Below are 12,708 nucleotides of genomic sequence, written 5' to 3' on the forward strand. Positions count from 1 at the left end.
ACTGCTTTACACAGTCCTGTTTCCTGTCTCTCTCGGCTACTCCTAGAACCAGTGTCTTACTGTATGCCTTTATCACTTTTCACTAGGGTTACTGTAATCCCTCCTAAACCAGCCTTTTTTTCCTCTCAAAGGTCCATCCTTCTCCTTGGCCCATCTTCCACATTGCAGCCAGAATGTGCTTTCTAAGCCTAAATCTGATGATGTTTTTCTCCTGCTTAAAACACTTTCACTTCCCATAGCTATAAGGATGAAATTCAAACTTGTAAGCTTAGAACACAGAAGTGTGTAATAGTGCTGCCCGCTCAGCACTCTGCTCTCATCTGCCACTCTCCCACAAGCACTGTGCACACGGCCACAGGAACTGCACGCACATGGAAGGAGATAATTGCCACCAACTCTGCTGTAATGGTTGATTTACTGCTCATTCCCCACCAACACAGTAAGCTCCTTAAGGAGAGGGGTCTTGCTTTACTTGACTTGAATCCTGAAGACTTAGCAAATAGCATCCCCTCAGAGAATACTGATTGAATGAATAAATACATACATGTCACAGAAAGAACTGAAGCCTCTCTAAGAGATACAGACATTAACACACACATTTCTATAAATGGTATAATAAGAGCATTGTGTTGCAAAATAAATTACACAACTCATTCATTCATCCAACAAACTTTTAATGGTCTTTACTGCACACCGGTCACCATGGCCAGGTGCTGGATATAATCCACTGGGGTCAGACAGGTAAGTAAGTAATGATTACTGTCGACTTCCTACTTTTATAACCAGATCTGAAGAGAAACTTCTAAAAAATACATGCTAGCAAAATGTATATCGAATATACATCTAAGTGGTATTGTGACTAGAATTAGAGTATAATGTAAACTATGTAACTTTCTCCACATTTCTCATTACGCTCACAGCCTTGATTTGAGTTTGGTGCATTCCATCCAGCCTCAGTCAGCTTTAACTGACCAGCCTTGAAAAACACAACTACAGTCGTTATAATAATGAGGAGCTGTGTTCAAAAATGTGCTCCAGCTCCCTGTGATGCCAACTCCAAAAATGGGTCACACAGAGTAGATTTGGTTTTATGTGTTTAAAAGTCCTAACTACATTCCCACTGTTTGGGTGCCAGGGGAAAAAAAAGGGCGTCCGTTCTAAGGCCTCATGTTTAAGAATGAAGAATTTGACCACGTTTAAGACTTTGACCATTAAGAATGGTCAAATACCATACTGGTTTGATTTACATAGTTTTAGTATGAATCAATTAAAGACATGGAACTTCTTTGGTGTCTCTATCTAAATATATATATTGTATGCCTATATAATTTACACCTGTGTCTGTCTCTCTATACACATAAACACATATATACATTTACTTGAATTCAACCAGGTATTTGATATAAAATAAGAAAATAACTTTTTACATAATTAAAAATCACACAAGTATATATTTTATACTTATATTTACTATGAACTATATTTCACTGAATAAATTATATATTTATACCAATTTATATTGATACACAAAAATATATACCATTACTTTATGAGTGATAAGGGATTTCCAAGGGGAAATCTGATTATATGACCTTATATATTTTACGTGCTAACTTCAGAATTAACCCCACCATAAGATACAAGTGCATCAGAACAGCATCATTAAGAATCATTTTCAAGCTTTAAACTATTTGCTTGGTTTCTAAAGCATGCCTAAAATACTTAGTTGTGGACCTGGGCATCTTTCCCCTTTAAAAAGAATTACCTAATATCTAAATTTCAAAATTTTCTCTAAACAATAGCCTTTAATAAAAAACTTTCTATGTTTTAGCAGTCACAATGACAATTGGCAAGAATTTCTGAAGTTAAAAAAAACGCATTAGTTACAATTTTATTTTCTGTCACATTATGTTACTTCTTACTATTAAATATATTGTGTTTTAGCATTCTGCCTCCAATAATTTATGATTTGTTCTAACTGTTGACTAATTCAGGTTTTAAAATAAGGTGCTACAGATCTTGTTCTCAAGAATGCTAAGAGAAATTTAGCTGAGAAAAAGCAGAACACGAAGAACTAAGGGCTTGGACCACAAAAGAAGGTCATAGGGGCTGGCCAGGTGGCATAGTGGTTAAGTTTGCATGCTCTCCTTCAGTGGCCCAGGGTTCGTAGGTTCGGATCCCAGGTGCAGACCTATACACCACTCATCAAGCCATGCTGTGGCAGCGTCCTACATACAAAATACAGGAAGACTGGCATGGATATTAGTTTAGGGACAATCTTCTTCAAGTAAAAAGAGGAATACTGGCCACAGACGTTAGCTCAGGGCCAATCATCCTCACCAAAAAAAAAAAAAGAGAGAGAGAGAGACAGAAGGTCATAGACACAGCTAGTCACTAAATACCGATTCCCTTTGGGTGAGCATAATTTCCCAGCCTCTGAATTTACATTCTGTGATATAATGTTATAGTTAGAAGAATAGGGAATGGACATGTGCACATACAAATGAGCAGCGTCAGTTCCCCCTTTCTCACGACTGTAGTAATATCCTTAAAGACAAAGTCACTGGATCCATTTTTATAATTATAATTAGCATCCATAGATAATCATTTTTATTTAAAAGCACCATCAACTTATCTATTGTATTAACTTTTCTCTTTTTCTCTCTACATTTCAGAGCTAATTAAACCCTATTGCCTTTTCTCCCTTAAAATTTAGTGGTCACTTAGTGCTTAATGCCCCCAAACCAATTCCTTAGTTAAATATTTGAGGCTGAACTTCAACTGGTTCCTCAGGCTGTTTTTATCCTTATTGTCCGCCACTCCCAAGAACCTTTAGTTCTTCCAAACTAAACATTTATCATTTAATCAAAACTAAGATTGAAACTTTTCTTTCTCCAAGAAGTATTTTTAGGTTAGCTCCATCTCACTGATTAATCCTTTACTTTCACCTCAAATGGATATCTAAGTTATTTGACTGTATTACAAGAATTTAATGGGAGTCGTTATTGCTCAAAATAAGTAGTCTTGCAGCATTAGTGGATTATAAATACTTTCAGTTTCTATATTTATAAATCTAATCATTAGAACCATACTGAGTGTGAATGTCATTTCTTTAAACGGGAAACCACTTCCCCCTATTTAGTAACTGCCGTTTAGTTATCGCCTAGTGAAAACAGGAAGACACTGAGCACTATAGAGATTGGTCAAAAATAGAAACAAGTGGTTATCACTACTAATTTCTAAAATAAATATATGCATCTTATGCATGCATATTTAATCTTTATTAAGCAGCCAAACTTAAGCAACTAACAGATCCTCAGTTTTGAATACTGTGTGAGGATGTTTACACTGCACAAGGGGAGCCAGTCCACAGTAAATCCTTTTGCACGTGGAGCAGCATTCCTTGCCCATCAATGTGCCACTAGAACATGATCGATAATTTCTTGTGAAAGAAAACTAAGCACAGTGAAAATGATGAATAGATTCCTCAGCTTAAGTAAGAAAATCTCAATTGCTCTTCTGGGTTCCCAGTACTTATATGCCTTCCTTTAAGCAACAGCATGGAATATGACAGTCTAGTTTTTCAAGGGATGGCGTACTCAGTCAACCACATCACAAAACTAAATCAAGAGAAATTATCTGCAGAAACTCTAAGAGCCATCCACTTCCCTGGTAGTCTGTGTCGTATCTTTGCACGAGGCGGATCACCAGAAGTCTATACACTTGGACCACATCAGCTTAGCCCTTTAAAAAGAAGCTTCACTGATTTCTTGCTCCTTAATGTTGTGCCAACTGCTGTAAGAAACAACTGTCAATCCACTTTTGCATGGGCTGTGAAACTACAGTTGGTCACTGTATGTAACATCCATAAATGTACTTCACATACTAACCTACCCGATTTTTTTAAAGAATTTAATTCAGGTAAAAACTGGATCCTATTTGCCTTTCTGATCCTTAAGGTTTAAGCACTTATGACTGTGATCCTTTTTCACACAATTATATTGATCCTCAACCAGCACTGCAATCAACTGGCATACTTGTTGCTTCTTTTATTTTCCCCAACTTTTCTTTTCTTAATCCTTTTATTACTTTTGTCTTCATTTGTGTGGTCTCAAATTCTTTTGAGAAAGGCAAAGTACAGATATTACATTACTAATACTTCTGGACTTTTCAAAGAACTACTGCCAATGTTTCACTTTCAGTTAAAAGTTTAAAAAATTGTGTCTGGAGTATGAAGCAAAATGGAACATTACATTTATTAAATAGCAGTTAGAAAAAATTCTCACTACATGTAAAATGACTTCATCATCCTTGATCACAGCACAGTAGCAATGAAATGCAATCACCAAGCACACACTCATTCCATACATGCATATATGCAGACTGGACATCTACACGTATTTATTTTCTTTCTTTTTTTTTTGCTGGGAGAGATTCACCCTGAGCTAACATCTGTTGCCAATCTTCCTGTCTCTGTCTCTGTCTCTGTCTCTGTCTCTCTTTTCCTCCTCATAACCCCAGTACACAGTTGTATATTCTAGTTGTAAGTCCTTCTAGTTCTTCTATGTGAGCCACTGCCACAGCACGGCTACTGACAGAAACAGTGGTGCGCTTCTGTGCTGGGAACTGAACCTGAGCTGCTGAAGCACAGCGTGCCAAACTTTGACCACTAGGCCATCCAGGCTGGCTCTACATGTATTTAAACTGCAATAGGACATTTAAAAGATAATTTCATGAAATTCCTGCCTAAGTTTATGGGTTCTCTTTGTGACTAACTATATAATTTCAGAGCTATTCAATGTTTTTTTAAACCAGATGTCACAATAACAAAATCTATTTCAACATTTTTTTAAATAGAGAAGCAATTCTTTCTCATAGTGTATCATCTAAGAAAGTTATAATTTTATATTACCTCATATATAGTCCATATTCAAATTTCTCCAGTTGCTTCCAAAATATGTAGTTTTAAAGAGAGAAAGAGAGAGAGAGATCTCTATCTCCAGGACCCTACCAAGGTGCGTGCACTGCATTTGGTGGCATGTCTCCTTGTCTCCTTAATTTTAGAACAGTCTCACCACTGTTATTTCTTTTATGAAAATGACATTATTCACAAGCCCACGACAGCTGTCTTACAGAATGTGTTCTGGATTTGTCTGATTCATACTTCATAAACAGATTTAAGTTCAACATTTTTAGCAGAAATACTATATAGGTGACATCGTGTATGACTCATTGCATCACTTCAGGAGACAAATGTCAGTTTGTCCCATTACAGGTAATGCTAAATTTGATCACCTGGCTAAGAATGTGACTGCCAGATCTCTCCACTATAAAGATGCACTTTTCTCTTTGCAATTCATAAATAATTGGTGAGACTATGTGAATATCCTGTTTACCTGAAATCTTTCACTCAATGGTTTTAATATCCAATGATGATCTTTGCCTCACTCAATTATTATTAGTGCAGATCATTACCATTCCTTCTATATTTTTAGCCACCATTCTGCTGTAAAGAACAACTTCACATTTTCCCCCTCTTTTTTTTTCTCTTTGTACTGGGGTAGGTTTTTCTTTTTTTTTTTTTTTTAAGTATGATTATGGATTTAAAGATTCTCTTTTCATTCAATGCATTATGATTCATTACTATCATTACTCTTTTTGATATCAAATTGTTCCAAATTTTGCCTGTGGAACCCTTCAAGTGGGCTCTTATATCTTTTTGACATGTTCCCATCCATTTTTGAGCCTTTCTTGCTTTCTGACATAACAAAATGTTCCAGGGTGTCTCTGTCTCATGTTCTGGGATGAGGAATTTCTCTAAGGAGCACTGGCTCCTTTGAGTAGGAAACAGTATTTGGAAACCAAAATTCGGGCGCTGGGTATGGGTATGTTCATTCTTACTGGGGCATCAGTGCTTCTAAGCCCTTTCCATGCACTGAGATAGAAAACACACTTTTAAAAATCTATGAGTTCATATTGACAACTCCAATTCCGGCTCAATACCACAGTGTACTCCTCCATTTCCCTCATTCCATATTTATGTCTCCTAAGAATGCTGGCTCCTCCAAACCCAACATAATTACTCATTTGCTCTATCTTATATAACACACAAAATTATTTTAGAATTACTACATAAATACCACTAACAACAACAAATCTACTAAGTATGGTTAAAGATCTTTTTGTAGGTTACAGTTCTTAGAATATTTCCCTTTAAGTTTGTGCAGTCAGAATAATATGTTTAGAAGCTACTTAAATTAATTTTTTGGTGATTATGTTATAAATTCGTTAAGTTCATTTGTCTCTATTTATATTCAATTTGGAGGTTTGCTTTATCATTTTTATTTAATTCTGATGTCTGAATATGCGAAACATTTGCATAGTTCACAAGTCACAACTATGTCAAAACACGTCCTCAGAGAACTCTCACTTCCCTCCTTAACCTCTCCGCATCTCTCCTCACCCGCTCCTTATGGATAACTGTTCCACCGGTCTCTGGGTCAATCCTTCCTGTGTTTCTCCTTTGCAAAAATAAGCTTTATTTTTTTTTCTTATTTTCCCTTCCTTATTACTAAAAACAGACCATAATTACTATACACACATTTTGTAGCTGGAAATCATTCCACGTCAGCTCAGAGAAATCTTCCTTATTCTTTTTACTATTATAGTTTATCCAGTCTCCTATGGACAGACATTTAGGTTTTTCCCAATATTCTGCTATTACAAATAATCCTACAATGACAAACTTAGAGCATATGTTATTCCATATCTCTACAGGCAATTCCTCAGGGTAAATCCCTGGAACTTGGACCAGCAGGGCAAAACGTAAATACAGGCATAGTTTTGCTAGATATTACAAAATCCTCATAAAGTTGTAGCATTTCACATTCCCATCAGCAATATATGAGAGCGTCTGTTTCCTCACAGGCTTATCAACTAAGGACATCCTAATTCTTTGAACCTTTGTCCACCTGAAAGGTGAATTGGCTCTCCATGTATTTTAGTTTACATTACCCTTATTATTAACGAAGTTGAACATCTTTTCATATATTGCCATGTGACATATCTTTTTTGGTGAACTGTCCCTGTCTTTTGTTCATTTTTTAAATCATTTTTCAATGGAAAAATTACTTTGATAAAGCTACAATGATCCCTCTAAACTTTGTTTTAAAAAGGAAAGAATAAAACACAAAAAATGGAAGAAAAATGTATGAATTAACTGAAAAGAATACTAACATCACTTAAAACTATACTGTCGTATTCAGACAGTCCATTAAAAAGTGGCAGTCATTTCAAGTGAGAAGAAGGTTAAGAAAAGTGCACTCAAGTTTGCTAACTAGCAATAAATAGTTAATCCCACAAATAACCAAGCCACTGAGGAAGGTCAAAGCTTGGGGAAGAGCTGACTGAGACATTCTGCTGTCATGGTTTCATTACACCCACCTCATTAGTGCAGGTCATTCTTCGAGGGTGAGGGGCTTCCTGTTGCAGCTGATACACTGCGAAGGGAGAAGGTAAAGACGTCAGTTTCCTTTATGCAAAACATCTGACTATATAAGGAATCACAAACTGGTTGCTATTGTATGTTTACCATAAAACTGTGGTACAGTCCTACTTGTTATTAAGTTAAAATTTGTTATAAACAAAGCAAAGAAAGTAAACCAAACTAAATTTAGTGAAAGCGCAGGAGGAAGCACAAAGAGAAAAGTCATAATCCACACAAGTGTCTTTTTACCTTATAACAAAGCACTACTGGATATCTGGCTCTGTCTTCCATAATCTGGTCATTTACTGTCCCCAATTTTTGTGGATGTATTACATAAAGCATGTCTCCGATACAAGCAAATAATGGTTATGTGTTTTTAAAGTACATTATTAAGTGTCAAACTTGAAACCAAAATTAGGATTTATAGGCTAGAAGTAACAGATTTTCTGTTTTTCTCCCTTGTTTATATTACAAACATCTATCTTCAAAGATAATCTCCCCTAAAAACAAAATTTCTGAGTCAAAGTTACCACACTCTTTCAACTAGGGCAAATGCAGCAAAAGAAAGAATTCTGGTACTGAAATAACTTACCAAGGAGGGGATAATTTTTAGGGTATCTGAAATGGATTAGTGAAAATTACACCGATACTATGACATTCCAGCCTCACTTCAGCCTTTTTGATTTGAAATGAAGAAGGAGCGAATAGAATGTGTGGTTATCAGAGAAAGTATGTTTATATATGTCTAAGTTTATCTTTGGGAGAGATTTTTTTTTCTATTTCTACATATATAATCACATATAATTAAATTTAACACCGTATTTAAGTACTTAGACATTCCGTCAACATAACATAAAACTATCCAGACATCTGGGATTGTCAGATAAAGAATGACTCAGATTTCAACTGGATATCATTATACAGACTCCACCTCTGACCATATTCATTCATACATATCATAGGAACATATATAAATACACACAATTAGACTATATATATAACTAGACCACATATATGCATATACACAATGTATATACCGAGAATATACACAAACACACATCACTGTTATGTATTGCTATCTAAAGGTGATATAGCATTGTGGCTAAGAATTTGAACTCTTGAATCAGACCACCTGGGGTTTGAACACTGGGGCTTTGCCACTAACACCGCATAATGTGCCTCAGTGTTCCTCATATGTAAAGTGGGGATAACAGTAGTTTCCACTTCATAGATTACTGAAAGGATTAAATAACTTACTATATGTAACAGACTTGAAATAGCCCCCAGCACACAGGACACCCTCAATAAAGATTAGCTATTACTACAAGTAGCTGACTGACATTCATACGTAAAATCCTTTACAATAATATTTGGTTACCAGGATGCATCTTGAGTTCATCACCAAAACATAACACCACAGTAATGCTATAATTTAAAAGGCACTGAGAAGATTCAGATTTATTGTTTAAAAAATCAAAAACAAAGCAATCTCTCAGTTAATAATGTTTGAAATTTTACTGATAGAAATCTATTCCTTTGCCTTTTCCTCCCGGGTGCAAAAATCTCTAAGAGAGGTAATACATTAAAATAGTTTTAGATACCTACATATTATTGTGAGAGTTAGTTTTTCAAAAATATTCCTGTGAATATATGTGCATAGATTAAAGAGATGATATGAAGGGAGTAACTGTGAGATGGGGAAGGGAAGGAAGAGAGCACTGAAACCAGCTTTGTCTGGTCCTGACAGTGAGAGCATGCGTCTCTCACAGAGATGCGTGTAAACCCCCATCCTCCCTACAGAAGCCCAAAGATGACTTGCAAACAGGGAGGCTTCTTCAGGTCCATTCCTCCACATTACTAACCGTGTAAGATGTGAGAATTCAGTTCACATTTCTGCTTTGATCAGTAATTCTCAAAAGATCAGCTGTTTTCCTTCATCAAGAAAATGCTTTGGAAGGTACTGTCATTTACGGAAACTCAATTATGAAAATTGAATGGCAGTCAACAAGGACACTTTAAAAGTTACTAGAGAAAGTAAAATGTTGATTTTGATTCAAAGTACAAACACTGTAGAACCTGGTTATCATCAGAAATGCAGCCACCTGTTCAGTAAGCAAACATTAAGCTAAGCCAGTATGAAAAAAGGAGGAACAATATTGTCACATGAGAATCTCACCCTTTGTTTTAATCAGAGTTTCAAAGGGTATAGTTCTCTTTCATGAGGAGGAGTAATTTTTAGATAAATGCCTCCTTATTGGCTACCAATGGTTAGTCTATTTTTAAGACTTATTTTTTAATAAATAATATATAAAGGGAGGCCTTTGGATATTGTATAACTGAACATAACATATGAATTCAGGGAAGACCTATCAAAAAGATCATTAAAAAACTATACAAAGTAATAAGGACTAGCTAATTCAGGCCCTTCCCAGATTAGAATTTTTGGTAATTTAAATTGGAATTCAGCTGAAATTTTAATTGCACAATCATTAAGTGATTCACCAAAAATTAATAACTAAATTCAAGATGAGAAGATATATGATTAAAGTACTTAACATTTTCCAATCACCTTAAAAGTGTCACTGCTTGTAAACTTCTTAATGAATTTCTCAGTACTTAGAGACAGAAACATTGTTAAGTTCAGAGTTCACAAGTTGGTATCTTGAGGTCAAAACTGGCTCACTCATATTTGGCTTGCTGTTTTCTAAATTTAAATTCGTTTTTAACATTTAAAAATTAAGAAACCTGGGGCTGGCCCTGTGGCCTAGTCGTTAAGTTTGGCACACTTCACTGTGGAAGCAGACTGGGGTCAGTTCCTGGGCACAGACCTACATCACTCACTGGCAGCAACCCACATACAAAATAGAAGACGACTGGCAACAGATCTTAGCTCAGGGCAAATCTTCCTCAGCAAAAAAAATATTAAAAAATAAAAATAAATTTAAGAGATTTAACAACAACAAAGCAGAAAAGAATTCCAGCTTCTCTTGAAAAATCAGCACATGTGAAGCATCGGACCCAGAGTCTTAGATGAACATAACAAAATGGAGCTAATTATGAGCTACCTGCTACAGACAGGGAATCGACGCTCTACTTTCTCGCAGTTGCCCACCTGGCTCGCTTGCCTCATTTATTACATGTTAGGTCCCTGGTTTAATTCAAGCAATATATATCAAAAAGCAATAAAACTATATTTATTTAAAAAGAGTGACCTCAACTTAGACTTCTTGTTAATTCTATTTTCCTATCGGTTTGTACTTGTAAGGATTTAGAATTAAGTTTTCACAAGCTCAGTTGAACCAAAGTCGGAAAGCAGAACAGAGGCATGGGTAAAATAAACTTCTTACAGAATCACAGTGAAAATAAGTTTCTTATAGATCTCACTGTGAAAAGCTATTCAGATCCCACCATGCTAAAGACAGGGAAAAAAAAAAACCTAACATGCTGCAAATCTTGACACTAAAATTTAACTGTCCCCTTAGTTTTATAGACGTAACACATTATAAGGGAACAACCAGAACCTTTTGAATAGTTTTTGTTCTGCTTATATGTCCTTATGTGGACTGACATACTTGATTTTTTTTTTTTTTGAGGAAGATTAGCCCTGAGCTAACTGCTGCCAATCCTCCTCTTTTCACAGAGGAAGACTGGCCCTGAGCTAACATCCATGCCCATCTTCTTCTACTTTCTATGTGGGACGCCTACCACAGCATGGCTTGCCAAGTGGTGCCATGTCCGCACCCGGGATCCGAACCGGCGAACCCCGGGCCACTGAAGCGGAACGTGTGCACTTAACCACTGTGCCACCAGGCCGGCCCCTTGATTTTTTTAAAAATCTCAATCCATTTAGATTTTACTATTGAGAAATTTTTTTCAATTATAAAAATTAAAGTCACTTCACAGAGAAGATGATGACTGCATTATGGTTTGTCAGTCCCTAAGACTGTTCATAAAATTGACTGTCAGTGATCAATTCTAAACAAGATCTATCTAGGTGTGGCCTCAGAATTAAACAAAGCAGCTCAACTATTAAGGGTCCCGGGCAGGGCTTGCTGCCCCAGTTACTCAAAATTCCAGTCTCTGTCGATGAAATAAGGGCATCACAGGCTTGTCGGTCTTTAAAACTTTTCATATTAAAATGCACAGATTCCTGGACAGATGAACTTTTAAAGGTACTATTAATAAACACCCTACTGGAGATTATTTACAGCTGGCTGAAGATAAAACCATAAAACTGATAATGGCAAAGAGAATACAAACAAAAAAGCAAATTAAAAAACTCAACCTGAATCACAATTTTTTCTGGGATCAGAATTTGGACAAACATTTAACAATCTATATGATCATCATGACAATTACTTCCATGTTAGAATGCAATTTTTGCACGTTTTCTTATCAGTTAAAAATCTGAGCATGTTCAAATTCTTGGAAGACAACATCAACATCATGATTTTATAAGAAAAATCAAACAAGATCGGTTTTAAAAATGAACCTTTCCACTTGACTTTAACACAGTTTAATCATAAAATTTCCTTGAATTTGAAGTTTTCTCATTTGATGTTCAGAAGATTAAAAGTCTATTCTAACAATTTGCTCCATGTTTCTACTATTAAAATGATGGCTGATGGGGAGGCCAGCCCCATGGCAGAGTAGTTAAGTTCACACGCTCTGCTTTGGTGGCCAGGGGTTTGCTTGTTCAGATCCTGAGCACAGACCTACAGACCACTCATCAAGCCATGCTGTGCAGCAACCCACATAGAAGAATAGAATGACCTACAACTAGGATACATAACTATGCACTGGGCCTTTGAGGAGGAAAAAAAAGAGGAAGATTGGCAACAGATGTTAGCTCAGGGCCAATCTTCCTCACCAAAAAAAAATTAAAAATAAATAAAATAAAATGATGGGGGTACATGGTGTACTCAGGCACTGAAGTTACTAAAAGAAACTATAAAACTAAGTGGCAGAATTGTCACCAAAAAAAGAAATATGCCATTTTTTCTTTTTTTGTGTGTGAGGAAGCTTGGCCCTGAGCTAACATCTGTGCCCACCTTCCTCTAGAAATATGCCATTTTTTAAGACAAATAGTAGCTACTGTAAGATATTTGAAGATAAAGCAAATATAAACTACATATACTACATTTAGTAATCAATATTCTTCAGGGGTAAAAATCACCACCATGATTCAATAACAGTCTGAGGCTTCAAAAAAGCTCTTACAT

The 12,708-nt window shown here is 35.9% G+C and overlaps 1 protein-coding gene across 2 annotated transcripts in view; it reads right to left on the reverse strand.

Annotated features, from left to right (window-relative positions):
- The window catches only part of CHN1 (chimerin 1), a 182,808-nt gene that overhangs the window by 125,663 nt on the left and 44,437 nt on the right, over positions 1–12,708 (reverse strand). For both annotated transcript variants that reach the window (XM_070508138.1, XM_044768685.2), the window contains one exon: positions 7,444–7,499. In XM_070508138.1, coding sequence (XP_070364239.1) covers positions 7,444–7,499 — 56 coding nt within the window. The remainder of the gene's footprint in view (positions 1–7,443; positions 7,500–12,708) is intronic.

Source organism: Equus asinus, chromosome 4 (genome assembly GCF_041296235.1).
Source record: "Equus asinus isolate D_3611 breed Donkey chromosome 4, EquAss-T2T_v2, whole genome shotgun sequence".
NCBI classification, from domain to species: Eukaryota; Metazoa; Chordata; class Mammalia; order Perissodactyla; family Equidae; genus Equus; species Equus asinus.